The 27,972-nt window shown below is 38.4% G+C and overlaps 1 protein-coding gene across 3 annotated transcripts; it reads left to right on the forward strand.

Moving 5' to 3' along the window:
• The first annotated feature begins 275 nt into the window (after positions 1-275).
• On the forward strand, positions 276-27,964 carry SLC35A1 (solute carrier family 35 member A1). Of its 3 annotated transcripts, none has more exons than XM_059083145.2 (8): positions 276-568; positions 4,897-5,074; positions 15,929-16,088; positions 16,280-16,432; positions 22,285-22,351; positions 24,360-24,536; positions 24,993-25,127; positions 27,055-27,964. In XM_059083145.2, the coding sequence occupies exons 1-8, from the start codon at positions 553-555 to the stop codon at positions 27,180-27,182; spliced, it is 1,014 nt and encodes a 337-aa protein (XP_058939128.1). In that variant the 5' UTR covers positions 276-552; the 3' UTR covers positions 27,183-27,964. The 3 variants fall into 3 exon arrangements, with proteins under 3 accessions (XP_058939128.1, XP_058939135.1, XP_066867543.1); XM_067011442.1 differs by lacking the exon at positions 276-568 and adding an exon at positions 886-946; XM_059083152.2 differs by lacking the exon at positions 4,897-5,074.
• The last annotated feature ends 8 nt before the right edge of the window (positions 27,965-27,972 follow it).

Below are 27,972 nucleotides of genomic sequence, written 5' to 3' on the forward strand. Positions count from 1 at the left end.
GGACTTACTGTAAGTTTAAATAAGAGTTAACAAAGGAGTTTAATGAAGGAGGAAGTTAAAGGAAGTTACAGAAGTTGCCAACGCCGTCGAAAGAAGTTTCTGTTACTTTACGAGTTCTTGGAGGTGCTACAACAGCTTTGCCAGGCACGCATCCCTAAGTCTAAGCCCAATTCCTATTTGCCGCCCAGTCACCTGGTGAGGACTACAGCTCCCAGAAGGCAACGCTCCGCTCCCTTGACTCCGGCTTCCTTAGCCGGCCGGGAGTTGTAGTTTACAAGAGAGCGCCTTGAAACCGAGTTTTACGCACTCGTCAACATAGACTGGGCGGAACAGGCCTCTCCTCCATCCGGATTCTCCTGTTTTCCGCAGGCTTCCGATTCATTAGCCTAATCTTTGTGCTTGGCTGGACGGGAATCCGTGGCAGGTCGGCCGGCGAGGCGCTCTAGGCCGAGCGGCTTTCGTCTCTATGACCCCAGGAGGCTGTCCCGGGTGTCCTGCGCAGCGCGCGCGAAGGGGGCGCGCGTCAGTTCCGCGCGGTGCTGTCGGGGAACCATGGCTCCCCTGAGAGGTGAGGCCGGGGGCTGCCGGGACTGGGGACTGGGGACTCCACGGGGGGCGGTGGCGAGCGAGCGTCAGCGCTGGTCTGCACCTGTCGGCGGCCGGCCATCCTCCGCGCCCGCGGGGCTCTGGGGCCCAGGGGCCAGGCCGGGGCGTCGGGCTGCAGGAGTTTGTGTTGAGCCGCTCCCGGGCTTGAGCGCGCGTCGCCGCCGCTCGGGGCAGTGCGAGGCAGCCAGCCTCCCACTGCGGCTGCCTTTCACGCGGCGGACTCCGCTCTGGACAGTTCGGCAGCCCGAAACTGCCCCTGCCTCGACGAGCTGGCAGTGGGTGGGAACCGAATTCAGACAGGCCCGGGCTGCGGCGGACCCGGCGAGGGGCCGAGGCGCAGGTGCGGGGCTGTAGACGCATCACCCAGCGGGAGGCAGGACCAGTCTCTGTCCCGGCCGGGGTCACCGCGGCTGCGGTCTCCGCTGTGCCTCCTGCGCTAGGATGCTCAGAGGCATAAGGGCATGCTCCGGGTGCAGAGCCTAAGCAGCGGCTGGCCCACGTAACAGCCACTAAAAACATCATTGGGGCATTAAAATAGCATTGCAGCCGTAACGAGGTGGAGAAAGCAGTCGTTAACAGTTACTTACAAGGAGAATGTTGTATGTTGTTAGAAGGAATACTTTGATATTTTGCCGGAGGGGTGGGGCTAGATCCACCCCCCCCCCGCCCCCTTCCCCTGGGATAGCACATTAGAGTAATACTGTTTGATGACTAATTGCCATTTCGTGAGGGTGAGTCTGATTAACTCCGCAGTACTTCTGCTTTGCTGAGTCCGGTAAGTAAGTAAGGACCAGAGCTGAATTTCTGAATGGTAGAGCAGGATCTAGGAGAGGTTGGCCAACACCTGGATTCTTTCTCCACCCTTCTTTTGTAGAGCTCTTGGCTTTACCTCTGAATAAACGTTGAGCAAATATTTAAAGAGTAGCTTTTTGCATAAGTGCCAAATTATTTTCCTGGTTGAAGAGGCCACGTTTATCATTCACGCCCTGCCAAGGGGGTATTGTCTGTAGTTGCATATGCTTCTCTGATTTGCTTCTCAAATAAGCCCAATCTTAAGTCTTTTTGGAGCAACACAGGAAGTAAAGGTAAAAAAGTAGAATTGTTTTGATAACTGACGTAAAATAGGAATCGCGAGATTAATGGTGAAGGCAACTTCAGAATTACATAAGTCGAATCATTATCTGAAATAGTTGCCACAATTTACAGATTTAGGATTATTGCCAATACATATTTGCTGTGCCTGGGTCATGTTATAAATCTTATATGCCCACTAGAAATGTGTAATACAAAATTGCAATTTTCTGAGCTTCCTGATATTCACAAAGGATTTATTTATCTGGGACTTAGTGAATTTCCAAGTTCTCAGGTGTTACAAATAATGTCTCCTCTTAAAATATAGTAAAATATAACTGAGCAAAAGATTTAACTCCACACTGTAAATTTTGTTTGGGGGGCAGTTTCCACACAAAAACAGATACTGCGTGGGAGCTAATGGGAACTTTGTGAGAAGGAGAAAACAGTGCTAATGTGCCAGTGTGCCCACTCAACAATGCAGTTGAGTTGTGGACTTTTTTTTTTTCTTGTGGCGGAGCCTCTGGGCATGCGGGGTGGAACCCACGCCCCCTGCAGTGGAAGCGGGAAGTCTTCACCACTGGCCCACCTGGGAAGTCCCTGTATGGACTTTTGATATTACCCTGAAAAAAACTGAAATTGCTAATAATTGAACTTTCATATTGGAGAATTAATGACTGGAGTGAAGAAGATACTTTGATCTAATGGTAAGCTGAAATTAGAGAAAATAATGCTTAAAAAAGCATTAAGTATTTTTAAAAAGTTTACTATATGTTTTAAAAGTGGTATTCTATACCAAAGCCCTATATGTTATACAAATATCTAAACTTATTTGCTTACGCTTCTATTTCCATCAGTAGTTATTTTCAAGAATATCATCTATATTCCCATTAATCACGATGCTAAGAGGTATACTTTCAAAGTGTTAAACATTCACTGTGTTGTTTTGGAATCAGGAACCTATATAAGAGCTAAAATAAAGTAGTTTTTAGTTTGGCAGTCCTAACCTCTCTTATTTATGAAAGTATTGATAATCTAGGACATGGGCTGGTAAACTTTTTCTGTTAACAGCTGATGGTCTCAGTCATAACTACTCACCCTGCTGTTGCCGGGCAAAAAAAGTAGCCAGAGAGAGTTCAGAAACAAATGAGCGTAGCTGTGTTCCAGTAAAACTTTTTTTATGGACACTGAATCTGAATGTCATATAATTTTCACGCATCCCCAAAGATTAACGAAAAACTTTTTTCCAACCGTTTAAAAACGTAAAACTATTCTCAGCTTGCCGGTCATATAAAAATGAGAGGAAATGTAGGTTGCTCACCCCCGATCAAGAAGATGGGAAATGCTTTCTCCTGTACTGCTGTTTATTTTTATTTATTTACTTATTTGCGGTACGCGGGCCTCTCACTGTTGTGGCCTCTCCCGTTGCGGGGCACAGGCTCCGGACGCGCAGGCTCAGCGGCCATGGCTCACGGGCTCAGTTGCTCCGCGGCATGTGGGATCTTCCCGGACCGGGGCACGAACCTGTGTCCCCTGCATCGGCAGGCGGATTCTCAACCACTGCGCCACCAGGGCGGCCCTGTTTAATTTTTAAGTCTTACATTTCCTCCTGTGTAGGAAAATTTTAGAGCAAGCAAAGTATTATAGTAATCTCCTTCAATCCCTTTTACATTAACATTGCTTTTTGGGTCCTCGGATCTACTGGAAAGAAAGCTTAGGCAGAGAAGCTCTATTTCTTCTATTCTACCATATTACTTTTTAGTTAAGACCTAATGTAATTTAAAACCTCTGCCTGAAATTTACAAATAATTCTTTAATTCACCCAGGGAAACATATTTATATTGAAGAATCTGTTTCCTAGTGAGTTTCTACCTTACCATTATAATTTATTTGAAACTCCTATTTTATTTTCTCGTGCAAGTCACCTTTGAATTGTGGTTAGGCTCCCAAAGCGGTGAACAAAAGTGTACTTAGGTGTAATGTAGTTACAGTAGCAGCCCAGAGTTACCCCCTGTCCCTCTGGTTCTTAACCCTGGTTGTCAAAGTATGGCCCATTGGTCAAACCCAGCCTATCACTTGTTTTTGTATGGCCTATCAGCTAATCATGGTTTTTACAGGTGAATGTTTGCAGTTAATTTGATGGAACCCTAGCTTTGAAGACCAATGAAGCAAAATATTACCCACCCACCCCACAAAATTCCCTTCTTAATACTGTAAAGCATTATACTCAATTATTATTATATTTTGAATTTGTCCAATTAAATATAAATTAAATGTGAAAGAATATTTTCTCTCTTGTCACCTAAGTACCTACATGATATCCTTGATTTTGCCTTGTGGCCTAGAAAACCTAAAATATTTACTCTTGGCCCTTTACAGAAAAAAATTTGCTGATCCCTGTTTAACATGTGCCTGAAGATTTGAGAGAAGGTTACAGGTAGCTGGGGATGAGAGAGGTGTGAAGTGGGTAAAGAAAGTAGACATAGTTTGAGCATTAGGTGATGGTAGTCTCTGAGCAGGGCTGGGAGTATGGAAGGAGCCCTGGTACCCCGGTGCTTGTGGTTTTATTGAAGGTGTTGGACCAGCCCTGGCACCTGAGTGATGGCTGCTGCTCAGATATACTTGCAAGAAGTTCTTAAATTGAGTGTTCATAAGTTGTGTATATTTCCTGGATTTCAAGTTTTACAGAACTTCATTCTTAATACTCTTTTTTATGGTGTTATGAATTATCTTACTTATAATGCTATGAAATGAGAGGCTGGATGTAATTTGTTTTTTATTATGATGAAGTTCTATATTATTTTATCACTCTCTTATTCCTTTTGTTTTCTTTCTGCTGTCTCTCTATTTAGAACATACATTGCAGTAATCGTTTTCATCCTGCTTTTGTGTTTTGCTTTCACAAGTATGAATTATAAAGATATATAAAGTATGTGATTTATAACATCCTAAACTAGAGTTAGTTGTGCCACATAACCTTGCCCTTAAGCCCTCCCCAGGAACAAAATCTATGCCTAACCAGTTGATACTTAAAGTCAGCTGTGTTTTGTGTGTGTATGTTTGTTTCTGTTCATGTAGTTGGAAAATATTGTTTTGAAATAAATTTTTAAACATATTTTGTGCTTGAAATTGGAAAGCATTTTGAGGTATAACACTGCTTAACTTTTATATGCATAATATTGTCTACTAAATAATATCTTTGTTGCACGTATTTTCCAGAAAATGTCCATTTATTATTCAAGTTATACTGCTTGGCAGTGATGACCCTGGTGGCTGCAACTTATACCATAGCTTTAAGATACACAAGGACATCAGACAAAGAACTCTACTTTTCAACCACAGCCGTGTGTATCACAGAAGTTATAAAGTTATTACTAAGTGTGGGAATTTTAGCTAAGTGAGTATAAATACTTTTTAGTGTGTTATTAATTTTTTACTCAGTTATGTTCTTTATCAGAAGATTCAAGCTACATCTTCGTATGTTTGATTGCTTTAGAGCAGTCTTCCTCAACTCGGGACAGTTTTGCTCCCTCGGAGATATTATTTTGGTTGACCCAACTTGGGGGATGCTACTGGCATCAAATAGGTGGAGGCCAAGGGTGCTGATAAACATCCTACAATGTCCTGTCCTCCAGGACAGCACAACATGACAAAGAATTATCCAGCCCCACATATTAGTGGTGCCGAAGTTGAAGAATTCCACCCTAAAGCGGGGGTTAGCAAACTGGCCCATTGGCCAAATCCAGTTTGCTACTTATTTTTGTTGCAACAGAGACAGTATGGCTCACACAGCCTAGACTATTTACGATTGGTTCTTACAGGAAACATTTGCTGACTTCTGTTGTAGAGGAATATAATGATAATAATAGTTAACATTTCTTGAGTGTTTCCTGTGTTAAGTGTTAGGCACTGTGCTAAGTGCTTTTCATAGTTATCTGATTTAATCTTTATATAATTTTTAGGTTAAGTACTATAATTACCCCTATTTTATCTATTACAGCATCTGAGGTTCCTCCTTGTTATACTGTTACTGTGTGGCAGCACTGGGTTTTGTATCAGTAGCATCCTGTGAAAATCGTTTTAGCCAAGGATGCAGTATAAGAGAGGGTTAAGAATAGGGGCTTTGGAGTGAGACAGACCTAATTTTAGTCCTAGACTCATTGGATTATGACTTTCCACATAGTCCTTAACTTCTCTGAGCTTTAGTTTCTTCATTTCTTCTTCTTTTTTTGAAAGTTCATGTTAGAAGTCTTCAGTCCTGCCCAGAAGCCCAATAGTTTTATGCTTCTCTGTTTTCATTTCCCACAGTATATTATTCATAGACTGGAGTACTTTAAGTCTGATAAAAATCAGATGACTTTCTCACCACCAATAAAGAAATACATGCAGTGAGTTTATGGGGCTGAAAAGGGAAATTCTAGACACTGAGTCTGTAAAACTAGGGGTCAGAGTCCATTCAAGAAAACAGCCCTAGTCTGTGGGTGAGAGAAAAACAGCAACAAGAGACAACAGAAAATGAAACAAACAAGAGGAGGTGAGCTTTGGGTTATGTCGTATAGTTTCTTCATTTCTTAGTTGGAGAAAATAGGGTTGTGAGAATTAAATAAAATCTGGTGGGAAATTACTTGGGGAACGATTTATGAGATGGGGACCCATCTGGGTCATGTGGGTGGGTGAATTCATCTAGGTTTCAAGATGTGGGCTGGTGAGAGTGGGAAGTAGTGAGGAATAGCATGTGTGTAGGTTTAAATTACATGTAAACACTTTAAAATTTCATTTAACAAATATTAAGTGATTTCTGTGTGACAGTTTTATAATAGGTGCTGGATATACAGGTATGAATGAAATAGATATGGTTTCTGCTTGCTTGGAACTTAGTTTCAGTGGAAGAGACGGAAAATGAACTAGGAAACACACATTATTACAAATAACCATCTGAAAAAAATACTCTAAAAATGGCTTGGGGAAGGAGAAAGAACAGAAAAATAACTTGAGACTTGATGGTGGAAAGCTTTAATAGAAAATTTGTGTTTAAAATTTATCTTGAAAAAAAAATTATCTTGTAGGCAGAGATACTGTGGCAGCCTAACTTGTTAGGTTGCAAGTAGGGTAAAACCTCAGACCTTTCACAGCTTTTTACTTAACAAGATCCATTTTTAAGGAAATTTAGCTTCCACTATTCTGCATAATGTCAGGTAAAGGAGAGGCCTTATTGTACCTTTAAAACTTTAAAAGGCAGTGTTCCAAAGGAAAAAAATCTGTTTGAAGCTCTAGAACAACATCCATATAACAATTTAAGCATTAATAAATTAATAAAATCTTAGGGCTTAACTTCTTTTAAAACAAAAATGGTGGTATTGGAAAAAGGGGAATAGGGGAACACATTTCTTCTCCTTATTCTCCAGCTTCCTTAGGGAGAAAAAATTATGACCCAGGAATGAAATAGGGCTGTCAAACATGAAATCAGCTATTTTAAACTGTAAGATCAAATCATGGTTTTGTTGTTTCGTAACTGTTAAGACTTTTTAAAAACCAATGTGCAGAAAAGCAATGAGGCCTTTGGTTTAACTCAGCAGTTGGGCTAGTGTCCTGCCAATCCGCCTGCATGACTTTCTGTTTTATTTTGATGCTTTTCCAGCTTTGCATTGCTTGATATTCTTAAGTTATTCAGTGTTATGATATGGTCAGTTGTAGTTTGTTTTGTGGACGTTTTTGGAAATTATATCAAAATATTAATGAAAGCAGAAAAGTTTCCAAGAGTTCACCAGACAAGTCCCAGTAATGGTGTTGAAATAGCAACAGTGGAAAACTAAATACTGTACTTCGTCATCCTGGTCATCAGCAGTAATCAGTTCCTGTGTAGGTCACCAGCATAGTGTAGAGGCTCTTTAATGAACATTTACCTGCAGAGTACATAAGACCAGGGACAATCAGGACAAAGTAAAGTATTATGACAGAGTTTTGGTGGCTGGCATTTGACGCTACATGGCTAACAAGGATTTGGCTGTGAAGAAGAATCATTTAAAACACAACGAGTTTCCAAGTGGAAAAAGCACTGGAAAATCATAAAGCATGAAAGAAGTGAAAGGCATTTGAAATTACTGGATTTTAAACCAAATGTAATTTTTATGGAGAAACACGTTGGCACATTTTCTTATTCAAAACACATTGGTAGAACGGAATACCTGCTATTCGTAACAAGAAAATATTTTATTTCTTGGAGCAAAGGGATTACTTTTAAGAGGGCATCTGTGAAAAATGTTAATCTCTTGGAATGATAAAAGAGTGATAGAGAAAGGAGAATTATTTTACCCATGAGGTCACAGGTTGATAGCTACGGAATGAAATGAAAGGATATCGTGATTGCATCTTCAGTTTCTTCAGCAGTTATGCCATGAGACAGTCGTTAATGAAACTAAAGCATAGCTGCGTGGGAAACATACCCAGTGAAAATGTTGAGGGCTTCCTCTCTGAGGAAGTTACATTTAAACCCAGACCTGAAGATTGAGTGGAAGCTGGGCAAGAGAAGAGCAGAGAGAAGGTAAAGAGAACAGTGTGTTTGAAGAACAACAAATCAGTGTATATGGAGTGCTGCGAGAGGGGAGTGGCGGTGCCAAGATGAAGCAGGAGAGGTCGGCAGGGTATCAAGAGTAATCCTACGGGCCTGTAAAGGATTTTGGATTTTATCTCAAGTGCATTGAAAATCACTGGAAATCACTGAATGGTTTAAATCAGGGACTAACATGGCGACCCACATTACTTTGAGTTACTTTGTTGATTCCTTTGAGGAGAATGGATTGGAAGGGTGTAAGAGTTGGAAGTAAGGGAGCTTATTAGAGCCCAGGGATTGTGGCTATGATGACAGCGCAGGTGATGAAGGTAATGGATTTGAGTTCTAGTTTATGTTCTAGAAGTAGAATCTATAGGACTTGGTGATGGGTTTGGTGACTGTTGTTTCTTACTATCTCAGTAGTTACCACGGACACTGAGTTCCTGAATACTGAACTTTTGCTCCTAGAGGAAATACAGAGATAGGTTCCTGTGAGCCTCTGGTCACAACATTTTCATCAACTGATCGCTATATAACCGTGTTTCTGTTTAAAGACACCTTATTTAATATGTATTGTTGACTCATTAGCATTGAACTCAGGGCCAACAGCACTAATAATCATGCCTGGACAGAGCTTATCTAACATGTATTTTCTCCACAAGGCACATCACAGCTTTCTTGTACTAAGGGACGCTAGCCAGCACTTTAGCACTGTTGCTATAATATATAATGTTATAAGTTGAAATTGCCTTAGAAAAATCAAAGAATAATGCTTCTTTGGGGGACAACTGCGAAAAATGAATGTTTGGAAACCTGATGAGCAGGTATGTAACTTCGTTTCTGTAGAAAGCAAGTAACTACACTCTGGAATACCAGCTGTTAATCGCTGTCAAACTGTTATGTAAAGCGCCAAGCATCCTCTTTTAAGATTGCAGCAACTTAACTTGCTGCCTTCAGACATTCAGGATTGTTGCTGTTGAGAATGGCAGGCTGCCAGAGAGTGAAGGTGTTAAGGAAACATTCTTCCCCATCTCCCCTTAAAAACAGGTGAGGGAAACATGCAGGTAAACTCAGCTAATTTTCATTTCATTCTCGTACCACTGCTTTAGCCTTAGCTATTATTTCGTCTTCTACAATGAGAAATCTTAGGTTGAGGGAAGTTTTCATTTGCCAAAGGTACCTAGAAAGTGATTGATTGGCAGTGATAGGATTAGAAGGCAAGTTCCCTGATTTCTAATTTTCAAATTATAAGTATTTTAGAACAAAATAATTGAGCTGTTTTGTGATTAGCTAGGGCAAAGATAAGCATTTAGTAGCATTGTTAGACATCTCAGTAATTGCAATAATTTTATTGTGTTTTTTCTCTTAAGTTTTTATTTCCAAATGTTAAATTTTACCATATTCTTGATTGCCATATATTTGTGTGGGTGTATATTGTTTTTATGTTTTGAGAGCAAGTTTTACACAAGATGCCCCTTTGTCCCTAAATTCTTCAGTGCATATTTTCTAAAAACAAGGACATTCTCTTACATAATAACAGAATATCAAAATTGAGACATTAGTATTGATACAATACTGTTATCTAATTCACAGACCTTAGATAATTTTGTTACCCACTGATGTCCTTTAACAGTAAAATAATCACACTTTACAGTAGTGTTATATCTCTAGCTGCCTTTAATCTGAGACAGTTCCTCCATCTTTTTTTCTTGTCTTTGACATTGTTGAAGAACATAGTCCATTTACTTTGTAGAATGTCCCGCAGTTTATGTTTATTGATTGCTTTCTTATGATTAAATTTATGGTTTTGGTCAGGAATATCACGGAAATGGTGTGTCCTTCTCAGTGCAGCGTATCACGAAGCACATAATATCCATTTGCCCCATTACTGGTGATTTAACTTTGATTCCTTGATTAAGGTAGTGCCTGCCAGGTCCCTCCAGATAAAGTTACCAATTTTCTCTTTGAAACTATTAAGTATCTTGTGGAGAGAATCTTTGAAACTAGGTATATATCTTCTTTCTCATCATTTTTATTGTCCTTTGATGTTGCCAAGTGGTAATTTCCCCGTTCCACCATTCCCTATGCATTTATTGGTTGGCATTCACTCTAGGAAACTCCCCTTCTCTCCTTCTTCCTCTCTCCCCCCCACCTGTCCTTCTCCCTCTCAGTGCAGATTCATGGATTATTTTATTATATCGGCTGGAATCCATTATTATCGTTTATTTCGATGCTCAAATTGTCCCAGATTTGGACAGTGGGATCATCTTCAAGCTTTCCTCCTGTTTCTTTTCTTTTTCACTTACATATTTTCATGAATCTTTGAGCAGTTTCTTTTTAGCACAGCAAGATGTTCAAAGCTTATCTTATACTTTCCCTGCCCCAATCCCCAAATCAGACATTTCTCTAAGAAGCCTTGTTCCTTTTTTCCCAAAATGGTATTTAGAAACCAGAATCTAGACATGAGGTGTGCACATTGCTACTGGGGGTATCATACCTTCTGGGCCCTTTCAGTAGACAGAGCTAGGTAACATGTATGTGTATACATACATACCTGTCTGTTTCTCTGTTTCTGTATATATATGTGTTTGTGTATACAACTATGAGTTATATATTGTTTGATACCTGCAATTCTGATCCAGTACCACAGAGTTCATTACAACTTTTCCCTTTTCCGTATTTCCTTTTACAATGGTGGTGAGTTTGACTTCCATTATCCTCAAGATATTTACTTATTTGCTCAGTCCTAGGATACGTAATAATAATAAGTAGATTCAGAACTTCTAAGATACAGCTGTGAAAAAGCAAACCTACTAACTAAAGTTCAGTATTTGTATATAGTTTTTTTTTTGCCTTTAGTTTTAGAGCATATAGTAAAAAGACTGTGTTTTAGAATACTTGGGTTTGGTATTCATTAAAAAAGCTGACGGTTTTTTCTTTTTTTGGTTTCTGTTTGTAATTAATTTGGAGTTTTCCACCATCCTTGTTGATTTTACTTACAATTTCTAGTAATCTTTGGAATATGAAATTATACTTGTTTCAATCAAAAGTTAATTTAGAACTGCAAGGAAAAAAAGGGGAGTGTGGGGAAGAATTAATGATTGGCTACTTTACTTTGATAAATAAGGTTTAAGGTTTATACGCTCTGATTGGGGAGTTTTGGTTACATGCATTGTGTGTGCATACAGTTTACACTGCTTTGCTTTTTAACTTTTTTTTCACTTAAATGTTTTATCTTAGAGACGGTTCCATGTCTGTACATAGAAATCTGTCTCATTCTTTTTAAGAGGTGTGTGGTATTCCACTATATGGATGTATCACATACATCAGTTTCTATTGATGGGCATTTGCGTGTGTAAAGTCTTCTACTACAAAACGAAGACGTAATAATTATCTTTTTATATACACTGCTGTGCACATGTATAATTACATCAGACCACTTTTATATTGAAAAGGAAATCAATAAACCCTATTTTGGGGGAGGGGAGCAGCTTAGCAGTTGGATGTTGCAAAAGCTTTATATGTGAGTAAGTTATTTTTTAAGTATTTGACTAAGTTACCAATTTCTAAGTTATAATTCCAGTTGAAACATCAAACAGTACATTTAAAAATATTTTAGTTTTTCATAAAATAATTACTATAACAGTTCACAGGAAAATTGCTAGTTAGCTGTATGCTTTACTAAACCCTGTCATAGCTATTAAAATTGACTTTTTTTTTTTTTTTGGTACGCGGGCCTCTCACTGTTGTGGCCTCTCCCGTTGCGGAGCGCAGGCTCAGTGGCCATGGCTCACGGGCCCAGCCGCTCCGCGGCATGTGGGATCTTCCCGGACCGGGGCACGAACCCGCGTTCCCTACATCGGCAGGCGGACTCTCAACCACTGCGCCACCAGGGAAGCCCAAAATTGACACTTTTAAGTCTGTCATTTGTGATGTAATAAGGAAATGAAAACACTGCATGTTGTCTTAGAACAAAGTCAACCTTTTATTGTTTGCTATCCACCACAGCCTGTAAAGACTAAAGAAACCTAGAAGGAGGTGTAAATGTACATACATTTTGGGTGTGTTTCGTAATAAACCAAATGCATCTTAAATCTTTGTACTACTTATCCAGGTAAGACTGGAGAAAATTATTTTACTATTTCATAGTATTATCTAGAATAATGAATGAAGCTGTCAGATACTTGTGTCATAGATTATCCAGCCCTATTCTGTTTTTCTTGCTGAGTTTACATTTTGACTGCCTCTTTGTACTCAATGCTATAAGGGATTTAGGGTCATGGGAGGAAGTAAAAGTCATGTACCTCATATGATGGGTATTTTTGTCCTCAAATGACCTCATTATTGGTTTTTATACCTAGCTCCCCCAAATCTTTTATGTGAGTTAATTTTAATTAACTTTGCAGATGATAAGAAATTTGTAAGGGAAATTTATATTTCTTAAACTCATTAGTAACTTCTGCTGTATTATTCCATTTTGCACAGAGCCTTGGTAACCTAGCCAAGGATTTTAGGCCTCCTAGTAGTTCTCGTCAGATCAGGAGCTGGAAGAATGAGGCCTACTTTTGACCAAACATAGATCAGAAAGAATTGGTTTCAGCTGGTTGATAGGAAATTTGGGGGGGTGGCAGCAGCGGAATCTCTCTGTAATCAACACGGAGCTTCAGCATTCCTTGAGGTAACAACAGGTTGTACATGGATTCTATTCCAGTGATAAAAATCAAACAGTAAATTTAATGGGACAGACTATGTCTAAAAAAATTAGTGTATGCTTTTTGATTATACACATGCTTTCTCTTGTCTCACAATGTCATTTATATAATTAAATTCAATAAATTTGTTTTTAACAAAAGGTACTCATTAAAGTGCTTGGGATTTGATTTCCAGAAAATATCAGAGCAGGAAAATGGAAGAAAAAGTGGTCTTTGCTTTTTATGTTTTTTTAGTATTCAGAGAACACTATTCAAGGCTGTAGTATATTTAGAATTGATCATTTATCTTTGTCTATTTAACAGTAAAACAAAAGGATAGAATGATTACTAGTGTTTTCTGGAAGATATATTGCATTGCTATTATTTTTTTAACTTTAGTGAGTAAAACTGTAAGTTTTAGAGCTGTATTCTTATTAAATATATTAAATTAAGCAAGATTTAATGGAATACTGAAAGAATTTATCTCCTCCTTTAAAACTTTCTGTGTGGTAACATTCCCCTATATTCTTTCTTATACCTCCTAAATCTCTTTATTCTACTTTCTAATATCATTAATTATTTTGAGCTTTTGTTTTCTTTTACAAGTTCTTTTAGCATTCTCTGCTATTTTTTGTAACTTATTTCAAAATATCTTGTTATATAATATTGATATAATTCTAAGGTACCGTGGTGAAGCTTGAGCTTTCCAGTAGTTAGCGTTCTGGTATACCTTGGCTTCTCTAATATCTGCATTAGAGAAGGAAGCAGAAAAAGATAGTAAAGTCTTCCTGGCAGTGGAGAAATAATAGTTCCTAAGTATCCAATAAAAAGGATATAGCCAGAAGAGCCAAAGACCTGAAGGTTAATCTGGACACACCGTACTCTACTGGTTTTTCATGTTGAAGGAAAGGAGTACTCAGATTGGCTGGTGATGTCTCACAGGCCCTTTATTTGATGTGAAAGCTGAAAAGTGTGGGAGAAGAGATAAGAGAAAAGCGACAGGGAGAAAAGGGACCGCAGCAGCCTTGATTATTGGTACAACCATGGTGGTTAATAGAAGAAGCTGTTAGATCCTTAAGCAGCCTGTATTCTAACAGAGGAAAGAGAGCCAGTGATAAAGAGATCTGGATAGGCAGAAATTCATTTGATACCATTGAGGGTTTCGAGTATCTCTAAGGAGTGGAGGTAAGATGGCATTGCCCATAGTTAGGGATTAGGGAAGGGGTAAGTGGCTACTAAACTAGAGCTTCAGGAATCGTATGTGGGAGATAAATGGACATGGAAGGAGGTGGACTGTGAAAGATGGGTACAAACAGGTACCTCTCAGTAGTTCGTTAGGGAGCCACTCTGAAGATACATTAGTATAGAAGTCAGCATTTTGGAAGGGCATTAAGTAATGATATAGTAAAAGCAGTGTTGTGTACTTCACACAGCCTGTAAGATTTATGTCTCTGCCATCATATGTTTCCTAGTGAGAATTATGACAAAGAAAACGTTCAATTATATCACCTTGTTTAAGATGGTTCTTTGAGTTGGACCTCTGTGATTCTTCTTTTTAATTTTAATCTTTTTTCTCTTCAATTTTATAATTGAGGGAAAACTTTGAGAAATTATTCTTTATATTCTTTTAAGAGGTGGAGAATTATAATAGAACATCTTAGATTTGTGTTAAAAAAAAGAATGGTAAATGTTTAAAGGGCCAACCTTCAGCTATCTGGAAAACTCTACAATGTGGACTTACCCAGTAATCTTTTGGTATTCTCTCCCTCTTCTGCATGGAGTGTATAGTTGCCCTCCAGGCTGTGTGCATTACCTTTCAGCATGTAGCTTTGGCGGCAAAGTAAGGTCTGTAACTAAGAAGGGCATCTTTTGTTTCTGTGGCCTAGGCCAAATTTCCTGTCTTAATAGTCTTCTTGGGGGCTGGAGTGTTCTACAGTGGATAGGCATAGGTAGTTAATTAGACATTATGGACTTTGTGCTCCTCCTCAGAACTTGGGTAATTATTTTTGCACTATTTAAATGTGAAAATATCCAATTAGTGACGGTTGATTCTAATGTTATCCCAAAATATAGCTCGATCTTCCCAACAAAGCATTATGGTCCTTTTAAGGATCTTGTGAGGGGCAGTTAGGAGCCTTTTGATGCAGCACTTTTTTTTGGTGTTAATGCTTATAAAAGTGTTCTTTGATTTGTATTTTCAGGAAATAAATGAGCTAATTTACAACAGGGGGAAATAAGAGCCAGATTAGCTAGTTCCTCCTGAGGAAAAATAAGAATACTTAAGAGCATGCATCAATCAATATGCACTCAAGTAGTAAGCTTTATGTATGTTACAGGTACAGTTTACCTTACTGATATTAGTAAATTATTCAGATTTCCTGCAAAATTATATAGATACATACTTGAGTTTTATGAGAATATGCTTATTTAAAGATTTATTGTCTACCATATTGCACAAACACGGAATTAATTTACAAAATATTGACCTGCAACACTCAATTCCTATCCCGAGTAACTTCTATAACTACTAACGCTTTTTTCTTTTGTTTGCAATTAAAATCTATTGTAATTTTAAAAATTAAAAAAAAATGTATATACAACCTGATTAATCTAAAAAATAATCTGCGTGAACTTGATGCAATGGCAGTTAAAGTGGCAGGGACTAAATTAATTTTTTATAGGTAATATCGGCAATTCTGGTTTCCTGGTACTCTCATTGTTTAATAGACTCAAAAGCCCCTGAAACTTTGACCAGAGGATGAGGATGGTAAACCTAATTGTCATATTTTCCCAAATGAAGATTGTAGTTGTTTTTCTTCTCTGGGGATGCATTGCTGGTTTGCTTCTTTTAATAAATCTAAAATTAGTTAAAAATTCTAGAAATAAGTTTGCTAAATTATATCAATGAACTTAACACTGTAGCTATCCTATGTGTGACAGTATCTAATAGAAAGGAGGATCTTTCCGTTTCTTCCTCATCCCTTCTCATTTTCCCTTTTTGTTTTCAAAGAGAAACTGGTAATCTGGGTAGATTCAAGGCATCTTTAAGAGAAAATGTCTTGGGGAGCCCCAAGGAACTGATGAAGTTGAGCGTGCCTTCCTTAGTGTATGCTGTGCAGAACAACATGGCTTTCCTGGCTCTCAGCAATCTGGATGCAGCAGTGTACCAGGTAGGTGAAGTAGACGATAATGGCAGGCGCAAAATCTTAAAAAATGTTTTCACGGTGAAAAGATGTTTTACTAACCCTTTATCAAACTATCGAATATTTTCCTCTACAGCTCTGTTAATGATATCAGAAATAATATATTTGTGTCAGAGTTTAATGTTAACCGAGCTGATGAGTTCGTTGTTTGTTGGTAGGTGACGTACCAGTTGAAGATTCCTTGTACTGCTCTATGTACTGTTTTAATGTTAAACAGGACGCTCAGCAGGTTACAGTGGATTTCAGTTTTTATGCTGTGTGGAGGAGTCGTCCTCGTACAGTGGAGACCAGCCCAGGCCACGGGAGTCGTGGTAAGAAGCTGAGTGCTTACTGTAGCTAAACGGGAACTTTCCAGAGTCCTGAGCACTCCACACAGTCACACCGAAAAGAACGGAGCGTGATTCATAACCTCTGCCATATTGATATGCCTTTTTCCCCTTAGGATGATGTTATTGTTAAGGAGAGTAATACCTCCGGGCTTCCTTTCTGAGAAGGAAGAATATGCATAAACTGTGTTACAGATGGATGGTATCTTAAACTCCATGTAATGCACCTCCTCTGTTTTATGGATAACAGAAGTGAAGTCCAAAGAGGTGAAGTAACGTACCCAAAGCTGCACAGTTAACAGCTAACCTATAACTCAGTTGTGCCAACTTCCACACAGTGTCTGTGTTCACTTCTAGGCCTCTTTTAGACATTTTCTCAGAAATACTGGGCAAAGTTTTCCCCATCTAATTTTCATGTTCTCCCACGACTCAAAATCTTTTATCATTTTGCACATACATCCACTGTCAGCAGTGGGGCTTACAGAAGAGTAGTGTTTTCCCCAAACTGGTAACAACAATAGGGCAAAAAGTGCCGTGCCTTTACTTCTAACTTTTAGTTGAAGAGTTAAATGTTAAGGTACATACCTGATTTTTTTTTTAATATATTGTATGCTTTAATTGGTTACTTTTCCAAAGAGAAGTAGGAAGTGGAACTGTAGTGAGGACCTGAAGGTCAGGAGCTTCTCTCCGCAGCTGCACACTCTTTAACTCTTAGCAGATGAAAGACCATGGTTCTCTTAGGAGTATAAGGCAGCTGGGGATGTATGCAGAGCTTGTGAAAGTAGAAAGCTCCTTTTTAGGTAGTTACTTTCTGGCCTGGTGGAAGAGTTTTTTTCCCCAGAAAGTGAGTTTTAAATTAATATGTATTGTCTTTACATGATGTTTAAACGTGTTCACATTCTCGGTGACATTTCAGAACACTGATCAACTCTGCACTGCACGTATAACTCAGATGTAGAACTGTAAAGAATTTGTTTGGGAAGTAAGGCAAACACTTAAAAGTTAAATATGAACTTCCAGTAACACCCTACACCTTTAGAAAAGGGTTACGTCACCTAGGTAATATGTGTGAAAAGCTTAGTAAGCTAAAGCAGAGTATTTTACTTTTGGAGCACTCTAGAAAGTTCTTTCACATTTTAAACAGAATGTAGCTTCCTGTAACTGCCTCTCATTGTTCCTTGTTGTCAGAATAACTCAAATCCCTGCTAACTCCATACGATGAGCCTTTGAATGTTTTGAGAACAATGTCGCATCTCCACCCTCCCTGTCTTTGCTTCTCCCCCACTGGGACAGCCTTGTTGACTCTTTCTGTAATTGGGCCTCTGAAGACGTTATGATCCCTGGCTCGTGCCCCAGGATTGCCTTGTATTTCTTTTCTAGGTGCATTTATCCGTTCTTTTTCCTCAGTGTGTCCTAAAAGTTGACGCTGTCTCCAGAAAATGACTGAGTGGTGTGAGGTGTAGTTCGCTAATTACCTCCTTTATTCCGAATACAAGAGACTTTTTTTTTTCTGTCACACATGCAGACATTTATTAGACAAACATTAATTAACAAGGCAGGCACAAAACAGTGCACAGATCTGTTCTGTAAGCTCTGTCTCCTCTTAGGTGCTCTGCCCCCTCTCTATATGAAACCGCTCATTCCAGGCAAATGTGGCCGCATTACAAGGCAGGATGTTATGCAGTCAGTCATCCTCCTAATCCCATCAGTAGTTGTGGGTCTGATTGAAGACATATGTATATATATAACTGATTCACTCCGTTTTAAAGCAGAAACTAACACACCATTGCAAAACAGCTACACCCCAACAAAGATGCCAAAAGAAAAAAAAAAAATTAAGCCCTACGTGCCCTGTCCATGTTTCTGGTTGTGCTGGATTCTTTTTTTTTTTTTTTTTTTTTTGCGGTATGCGGGCCTCTCACTGTTGTGGCCTCTCCCGTTGCGGAGCACAGGCTCCGGACGCGCAGGCTCAGCAGCCATGGCTCACGGGCCCAGCTGCTCCGCGGCATGTGGGATCCTCCCGGACCAGGGCACGAACCCGCGTCTCCTGCATCGGCAGGCGGACTCTCAACCACTGCGCCACCAGGGAAGCCCTGTGCTGGATTCTTATACTTTGTTCATGTAAGAACAGAGAGCCCCCCCAGAGCATTGCTCAACTATCTTAGCAGTTTATACGTTTTCAGCCTCTTTCATTTCTTCAGGGAGATTGCATTTCTTTTTTTTTTTTTTTTTTAACATCTCTATTGGAGTACAACTGTTCTACAATAGTGTGTCAGCTTTCCGTCCACAACAAAGTGAATCAGCTATACACACACACGTTCCCATATCTCTTCCCTCTTGCATCACCCTCTCTCCCACCCAGAGACTTGTTAAATCAGCATAAGGTTATATTAGGTTTTTATTTTTGGCTGGAGGAGGCTATCCATTATATAACTGATTATACAACCACACGTAGCTGTTTCACACGAATAGTTTGTCTCAGATGTGTTTTGTGCCGCGGGCTTCTTCTAAACCAAAATGCAAAATGTGTTTATATTTATTAAGCCCATCTTGTTAGCTTTGGGTTATTTGTTCAAACCTTTGAGGACTTTCCAGTCCTTATCCATTATTAGCCTTTTCTTTGAATGTTACGCTTTCTACAGATTTGACACCTATGTCTTCTGGGTCTTCACTGAAAATTTTAGACTGGACAGGACCAGAGTTCTGTGGCTACAGCTCTAGACTCTCTTTAGCTTGACTTTTTTTTTTCTTTTTCCTTGCTTAAGAAACATTCTCTCAGTTTTTATGGGTCAGGAATTAGAGGGTGCCTGAGCTGGCCTGTTTTAGACATTTCTGGCTTGAGGTCTCATAAGGTTGCAGTCAAGATATCAGCTAGGGCTGCAGTGAACTGAAGACTTACCTAGGCCTGGAGGATCTGTTTCTAGGACGGCTTATTCATATGCCTGGCTAGTTGATATTGGTTGTTGGTCTAGCTTGCTTTTATTCTGTTAATTAGCACTTTTCTATATGAGCAGTCACTCAGCTGTGAATAGAACTACTGTTATCCTCACTACATTTCTGTCTTGTTCACAAAAATATTATGCAAATCTGTCAGATTTCTTGCTAAACATTATCTCTATGGAATTCCCCTCAGCACTTACACTAGGAATTCTTTCAGTAAGAAAATTTGGTTAATTCATATTCTTATGGAAGCCACACCATTTTCCTGTGATGACCATTATACTTTTGATGGTTTCTTCAAAAGTTATCCAAGTCTCCTGTTGTAGCATTTCGCTGGTATTCAGTAATAACAACAGCTGCAGTCACGTGTCATACTGGATACTAGTAGTGTTCTAAGCGCTTTACATACATTAACTCACTTATGCTCACAGCCACCATACGAGGCATGTATTTTTATTTCCATTTTCTTATGAGGAAACTGATAGGCAAAGAAGGCTAGCAATGGCTCAACCTTGCTTGGACCCAGGCAGCATCGCTCCAGAGCCTATGCTCTTGGTGAGTGTACTGGGCCGCTTTACAGGTCTCAAGCTGTTTATAATTTCTGCAGCTTTTCTTTCCCTCTGCCTTTTTGAAAATCAGGACACTATTTGCCCAATTCAAATTTTCTGGCATAGCTTCTATGCCCCATTATTCTTCAGAGATACAGTGATCAGTACCTTGATTTGCTACTATTCTTGGTCAAGATACTTCTGAATTTATTTAGGTAGGTGTTCTCACAACAGCAAACCACATGTCTTGGACTTCGGTTCCCATTCATTCATTTAAAATCATTATTCACAGAGAAAATGGGGTAACTCTTTATTTTCTTGCTATCTAACAGTATGTCATCTAGCGGAAGAAGCATACTCTTTTCTTCCTAAACTAAACATACTTTTAAAGGCCTTCTTTAAACTTTGCAAGCCTCCACTTATACTGAGTTTTCAGTTTTTAGATACTAAAACTCCTGGTTGGTTCCTCTTGGTTTTGTGTACTGTATTTTTTTTTTTTCTTTTTTTAGTGTTCCTATAAAATGAGAATTCATTGAAGATGTCTTTAATTAGTAACACTGATTTCTTTCTTTACTGTTCATTACAATCTCATTCTTAAGAAACTCACCCTCACAACCCAACTTCCCACTAGCTATGGAATTCTAAGTTTTATTTTTTTGAATTTGATTTATTCAAGACTGGAGCTCAAGTCTCTTAACTATGCTGTGTTGGGCTATTGCTCATGCTAAAACGACATGGTTGCCATTTTCCTAGGTCTCCATCATTTCCACTTTATCACCCAGCAATTTCTTTTTTCTTTTGGCTGCATTGGGTCTTTGCTGCGTGTGGGCTTTCTCTAAGTTGTGGCAAGTGGGGGCTACTCTTCCTTGTGATGCGTGGGCTTCTCATTGCGGTGGCTTCTCTTGTTGCGGAGCATGGGCTCTATGTGCACGGGCTTAGTTGCTCCGCGGGATGTGGGATCTTCCCGGACCAGGGATCGAACCCGTGTCCCCTGCATTGGCAGGCGGATTCTTAACCACTGTGCCACCAGGGAAGTCCCACCCAGCAGTTTCTTATCAGTCCGAATTAAGTCCAGAGAAGCAGTGTCTATCACCATTTTTCCTAACTGTAGAGATTAAACTGGCAGAAAAGCTACCAAGAATTTGTCAGACACTATCTTTAATAGCTTGCGCTTCCAATCAGTTGTTGGGATAGATGAAATCTCACACCGTTATTTTTTCTCCTGTGCTGGCCTTGTAGTTTGTATTAGGAAAGCATCCAAGTTTATCAGTTGTAGTCTACAGTAGTGGTTCTCAAACTTCAGTGTACATCAGACTCAACGGGAAGGTTAAACAGACTGCTGGGCCCCATCCCCATAGTTTATGATTCAGTAGGTCTGGGGGGGGGCCTGTCAATTTTCATTTCTAACAAGTTCCCAGGTGATGCTGCTGCTGTTGGTCCAGGGACCATACTTTACTTTGAGAACCGTTAGTCCATAATATCTTCTATTTCTCCTTTTATCTTCATGTAGACATTTTAGACCAAGCTTTCTCTCTCAGGTACTTAACATCAAGTAATACTGTCCTTCTCTCAGGCTTATTTATTTTCAACAAGGTATGTGTTTGTCATATTACAGACACATGTCTCATCCCTTTAGTTTCAATGTTACCACTGAGATAACATTTATCTCTGAGGAAAGACTGATGAAAGCTCCCGATGGTTAGTTTAGGGAAGAGGAAATAAAGTTGAAACAATAGGTTGGGGGCCCATATACCTGGCATCTGTTAGCAAAGTATTATGATTATATATATGTGTCAATCTCTCCCATCCATGAACTATTTAAGAATCAAAGCTGTGTATCATCATCTTTATTCATTTAGAATATAAAACAGTATATCTGGTACATAGATGGCATGCTATTAATATCTGATAAAAATTCAGTGAAGTAGGAAATCTTACATGTCATTACTCCATCCTGTAGGTGATAGGGAATAAATTAAACAAGTCAAACTGCTACCATTTCCATGCTTGATCCTATAAGAGCTTGAGTTATGGTGGTGGCAGAAGTTAAAATGAAGAGGCGGGCTGACTGCACAGTTCTGTGCTTGGGTGCCCATTGTTACTAGCAAGTAGGCACATGTTATATCAAGCGTTTACTCTGGCTATAATTTGAGGGATAGGTTTTTAACTTAAGTACTTTGATTTATCTCTGGGATGGCCTTTTGTTTGGTCCTGTCTTATTCTATAGAATAATATGGCACATACTTTCAGCAGAACTGTAAACAGATTTTTGTATTCATTTGTTTGTCCTCTTGGATGAATTCTATTTACTAGTCACTAAAAATAACTTCTAAAACATTACTATTGCAGGTGGAACAGAATCCATTATTAGGGTTTGGTGCTATAGCTGTTGCTGTATTGTGCTCAGGATTTGCAGGTAAGTCATAATACTCTGTTGTCAAATTTTTTAAAAAACATCAGACTTTAAATAGGGATTGACTTTATCGTGCTTTATCAAACTAACAATTTTATTCCTATTAAAGCTTATCTTCTTACTTAATAGCTATACAGTTTTATGTCAGCTGTTTTTCCAGTAAGCATGTGATAGTGTTTAACTCAGTTTAGACCTCAGTCCTTATTCATCTTTGCAGTTATCTAAGAATGCATTTCTGTCATCCTTGACTATCCCCAGTCCAGCCAAGAACCCCAAAATAAATTAAAAAATGGAGGAAGTTAGCCATCAGAAAGCTCAAGTACCTCCTCAGGTTCGATTCTGCTGCTATAGATTGTTAGTTACTAGCTCAGTATCTGTATTTCCGTGGTAACCTCAAGTTCTTCCTCTGCTTCAACAGATTAGGAATTATGGAGTAGGGAGGAAAAGGGGGTGATACCTAAGAAAACCTAATACCCAGAAGTAACAGCCAAAAGGGGAGGGAAGAATCAAAATCACTAACATCAAATAAATGTGGAAGTCTGGACTCATATATGTAGGAACAGGTTATCCTTCACTGAATCAAGAAGAGACAAAGTATGAATGTTAAGTGCAATGTAAGAAATGTTTTAGAAATGGTTCCAACAGAGAAGAAACTGAAAGAGTATATATTAGTTATAGCCATACCTCTTTATTATTTATCTTTATTTGTGCTATTTCAAGAGTTAGTACTCTTTGACTAGGAAAGTATTTTTCACTTCTGTATCTAGTCATTTGATAAGAAGGGAATATCTAAATTTAGGAATATACTTAATGATAGCATCATGCTAAACTTTTATTCTTAGGAAACAACAAATTAGAAACAAAAATTGGGTTACCCTCCAAATAATATACTATTTGATTTTTAGCACTGTTGTGAACAGTAAAATGTTTGTGTCCAACAGTCTATTTGCCATAAGGTGTGTATTCTCAATACACAGTTGAGGAAGTGGTACGTGGTTTAATATTCCTCTATGCCGGGAGTAACTGAGAACTGAATAGTTAAATGGTTTTCCGATAGGTAGATGGTTTTCCCAGATAGGAAAATCAAAAGTAGAAATAGGAATAGCTATTATACGTTTATTCCCATTCTCTGGCTCTTTCCAACATAGGTTCATCAAAAACAATCTTGGTTTTCATTTGAATTTTTAGTTGATTAGTACTTCAGTGGCAATTCCTAAGTCTCTAATTAACAGTGTTTATAACAAAAACCTTTAATGTCCTTGCTAAACATGCATTTATTTTAAGTATAAAACTTAACAGCAGTGCTAATGTGATATTGGGGGTGGGCTGGGGACTCGTGTGCTTTTGGAGCACCTTTAAAAAAGCATCGGCTCCTCACCCCCAGAAAAATGCACATAGACACAAAATGTATTATCTAGTTAGGGAGTTCACGGTCCTTCTGACATTGTGGGTGAACTTGGCCTGTGGACCCCTGCTTTAAAGGAAAATGGCATCACTCAGCAAGTTCTATTTAAATTTTATTTTGGTTGTGTCACTCTCAGAAAAAATCCTAAGTGGCGATTATATAGGTTATTTTGCAAAGTTGGGAGTATTCATACTAGGCAGATATTACGGGGGTATGTTTAAGATAATTGACTCTAATAGTATAGTGTTCCAGCTGACCAAAGCAAGTCTTTTAGTGGCATTAATAAAGAGCTTTTGTGATCTATCTCACTGCTATAATAAAGGCGGAAACTATTAATAGTAATATAAAGAGTCTCCTGTTAAATGTGGGTTAGGAAGCTCCCTCTTGGTTATTAATTCTATATGCCCTGTAAAAATACCAATTGGTAATGTTCGGTATGCCATGCGTCACAACCAACATAGTAAGTCTGCATTTAATTAATGGAAAATGTGTCTGTTCTGCAAATCATATACTTTATAATATTTTTGGGTTATTATTCTAAATAAAGACATTTTAGATTAATTTCTAATAATATGTTTCATATTTGCATGCTTAATTTTCTTTCAGGAGTGTATTTTGAAAAAGTTTTAAAGAGTTCAGACACTTCCCTTTGGGTGAGAAACATTCAAATGTATCTATCAGGGATTGTTGTGACATTAGTTGGCGTCTACTTGTCAGACGGAGCTGAAATTAAAGAAAAAGGATTTTTCTATGGTTACACATATTATGTCTGGCTTGTCATCTGTAAGTATCCAGGAATTAAAGGTTCTGGGTAGATCCCCCCCCACCCCTTTTTTCCTCAAGTTAGATGTCCATTTTAAGCCTTTATAGTATTTTGAAATTGTTCCTTTGATACTGTGAATACCAGTATGAAAATGTAATTTCGGTTTTATTGACTTACTTTTGTGGCAAAGCTATCCCAAAGCAATTTTGCCTTCACAATCAAAAGTATCTAATGTGTTAGCAATAAATGTGTACAGTTTAGCAGTAGACTACATAGCCCTTTGGGCATCTGAAAAACAATGTTGTTTTGTAGGAACTATGACTCCTAGTACAAAATCTCTCAGATGGCTGCTTCTAAGGAAAATAGTATTTTCCTAGGTAAATTAGTATGGCATCTCGGGGGGTGAAAACTGCCTCACCATCATAGAATGTTTCATTTATTTGAGTGTTAAGAGTTTCTTTCTTTCTGTATGCGAGTTCTTGCTAGTGTTGGAGGCCTCTACACTTCTGTTGTGGTCAAGTACACAGACAACATCATGAAAGGCTTTTCTGCAGCAGCGGCCATTGTCCTTTCTACCATTGCTTCAGTGATGCTGTTTGGATTACAGATAAGTACGTCTTAGTTTGTACTGTAAGTTTTTAACATGGAAGAGCTTCTCATTTCCTTGGTTCATTTCACCTTTCATTAAATATGGCAGTTGCTTGTAGAGTTTACAGAAATTCCTTGTTTTGTTACAATTTATCCTACAGGCACAGCAGTTCATAGTTGTGTGGAATGTGGGTCCACAGTACTTAGGTTGTTTAAATGGTTCTAGAGTTGAAAGTGGTGGGCTACTCAGAGTGTTTCTGCAGACAAGGCCTCCCTGATTAATTTCCGCAGTGGAATTAGAGTAAACTTGGCTTTTTATTCTGAGGTAAGAACAGAAAACTTCTTTCATTTCCCCCTTAGTTTGTACCTTCCTGTTTTAGACTTGGGTGTAAACTGGTTTTGAAACTACAATCCAAATCTAAATTTTCTCTTTAATAAAGCTATTTGTTTCATTTAATATGTAATTAATACAAAATTCATTACTATAGCTGGCATTCTAGGACCTCCTTTATGCTGGTCCTTCTAATATAATTTTCCCTAGCCATATCCACCATTAGTTGGCTTCTGAATTACTTAAGCAGTGATATTGACTTAACCAGTAATTTTCTTTACTGATCAATTATACCATAAACTAATACATGAGAAAAATCTGTCAAATATCAACATTAAGTAAAAGAAACAGATCTGGCCTATATTTATTTACATTTCATTTTAAAATTGACTTGTTATAAATGCAAACAGAAGAATACAGACCTTGTAGAAATCTTAGAAAAAAATTTGATAGTCTGGTTCAAATCTTGCTTGTACCATTTATTAGCTGTAAAACCTTGGGGAAGTTACTTAACTCATGTCTCAGTTTCTTTGTCTGTAAAATGGGAATGATAGTATCACCTATCTCGTAGGGTTGTTTTAGGCAAAGTGCTTAGAACAGTGCCTGGCACATAGTAGGTAGGTATTCTGTATAAAGCCAACTACTTACTATTTAAGTAACAGATATTTCTAGGCCCTCCTTCTGATGTTTTTCTTACCTGATTTGTGTGAACTTTCATTTGTAGTTCTGATCCATCCTTATGCTCAAATCCTATGCCTGTGCTCCTAAAGAATATTTGGAAACAGTATAAATGCTTTTTGGTCAGTGTTCTGTCTTACTGATGATCAAGGAAATTAAGTAGAATGTCTTAGCAATCTTAGTGTCCTATTTAGATTTAATTTACCCTCTTCCCCTTTTTGGAAAGCAAAGCTAGTCTTTTCTAGTTAAGGGTGAACTAAAAGTCATAGCTCGATGTTGTTTCTCTGCATGACATTTTTAAAGCTATTAAGACTGTGCCATTGTACTCCACATAGAATATGGTTTAGTTTTGACATAAGGATTTATTTATATGATGCCTACTTGTCAAGTTTGGGCAAGATGTAATTCAGTTGTGTCCAGATTTTTAGGATTAAGATGAAAAAAAAAAAAAAGATCTTAGCAGAAAATGGAATTTTACTCATTAAATCACCACCTCATCTCCTATTCAGAAATCTTCAATGGTTTGAATCATTGGTCACCTAACTTTGAATTTTGCTCAACTGCCTTTTACTCTAAACTTTCACAGGTTTCTAGTATCATGGAAAATCCATATTCCACTGCGTTTTCTTTCAAGCAGCATACAGGGATGTTAGTATGTTCTTTGTCAGTGGTCCAGGGCAGTCATACTTGCGTTCTTGAAAAGTATGTAGTCAGTGATTGTCACTCCCTTGATTTCACTACTTTTTTTGGTGAGTGGGGTGGGGGTGGAGCTAGAATTGATGACCTTTCTAAACTTTACCATCATCATATAGAACACTTAAATTTATTTTCCATGCAATCTGATAGTGTAAACCCACAATTGAAAGTCTTCAAAATTTTACACTGATCATTGTTACATAGTTTTAAGGACACAAATAGAGATTCTTTTTTTTTCTTTACAGCACTCACGTTTGCTCTGGGCACTCTGCTTGTGTGCGTTTCTATATATCTCTATGGGTTACCCAGACAAGACACCACATCCATCCAACAAGGAGAGCCAGCTTCAAAAGAGAGAGTCAGTGGTGTGTGATTTTAGCCTCAAAAGAGATTCCTACAGAGACTAAACCATTTGCATTAAACTAGAGCCTTAAGTCAATCCCAGAAGGTAGCTTAAAAAAACAAAAACTGTGTTGCATAAGCATTAAGAAGAAAGCTATGTGAGTGTATTGCTACAGAGATTTAACGTGGCCTGTTTGGAATCAACCTGTTTTGTTTTAGAATGAAGGATTTTTATTATTGTATATATAATGTACATATAAAGTATGGAGATGATGTGGTATTAAAAAAATTATGCAAGGCTACAATATTTAATTAACAAGGTTTGGGATTATGTTAAGGGTTAAAGTGCCAAAGCCATTTCTGTACTAACTGTTCTCTTGTGCAGGTACCAGGGGAGAAGGGTGACCCGTCCTTATTCTCCAATGCATGTACAGTATTTGGTCCCAGCAGCAGTAAAGACCTAGCTCTTTTCTTACAAAAGAGAGGCAAAAACAAGACAGGCTAGTTCAGAAACACACTGAATATATAACTTCTCAAACTGAATCTATCTCATAACTCAGTGATTTCTGGGCGGTGGCTGAGTCCTCCTTTGAAGTGCTGTATTTGTGCCATTCATTGTCTGGATTCACATTTCTTTGCTCTTAGATGATATACTTTTCTTCAAAAATATTTCTAATGTCACTTTTGTACTTTTTTTTATGAAGTATGTTTAACTGTTGAGCTCAATAATTTGTGAAATTTCAGTGTTTTTAAAAAAAGTTTCTATAATGTTATGGGAAAATTCAGCAATAAACTTAATTTATTTATATGAAACCTGTTTG

The sequence above is a fragment of the Kogia breviceps genome, chromosome 13, assembly GCF_026419965.1.
Source record: "Kogia breviceps isolate mKogBre1 chromosome 13, mKogBre1 haplotype 1, whole genome shotgun sequence".
In the NCBI taxonomy this organism is placed as follows: Eukaryota; Metazoa; Chordata; class Mammalia; order Artiodactyla; family Physeteridae; genus Kogia; species Kogia breviceps.

What these genes read in the sequence shown, in the direction of transcription:
- SLC35A1 (XM_059083145.2), top strand. An exon ending in ATTGTGCTCAGGATTTGCAG is followed by an intron (nt 22,352 to 24,359) that starts GTAAGTCATAAT and finishes ATTTTCTTTCAG; the next exon opens with GAGTGTATTTTGAAAAAGTT. An exon ending in TTATGTCTGGCTTGTCATCT is followed by an intron (nt 24,537 to 24,992) that starts GTAAGTATCCAG and finishes TCTGTATGCGAG; the next exon opens with TTCTTGCTAGTGTTGGAGGC.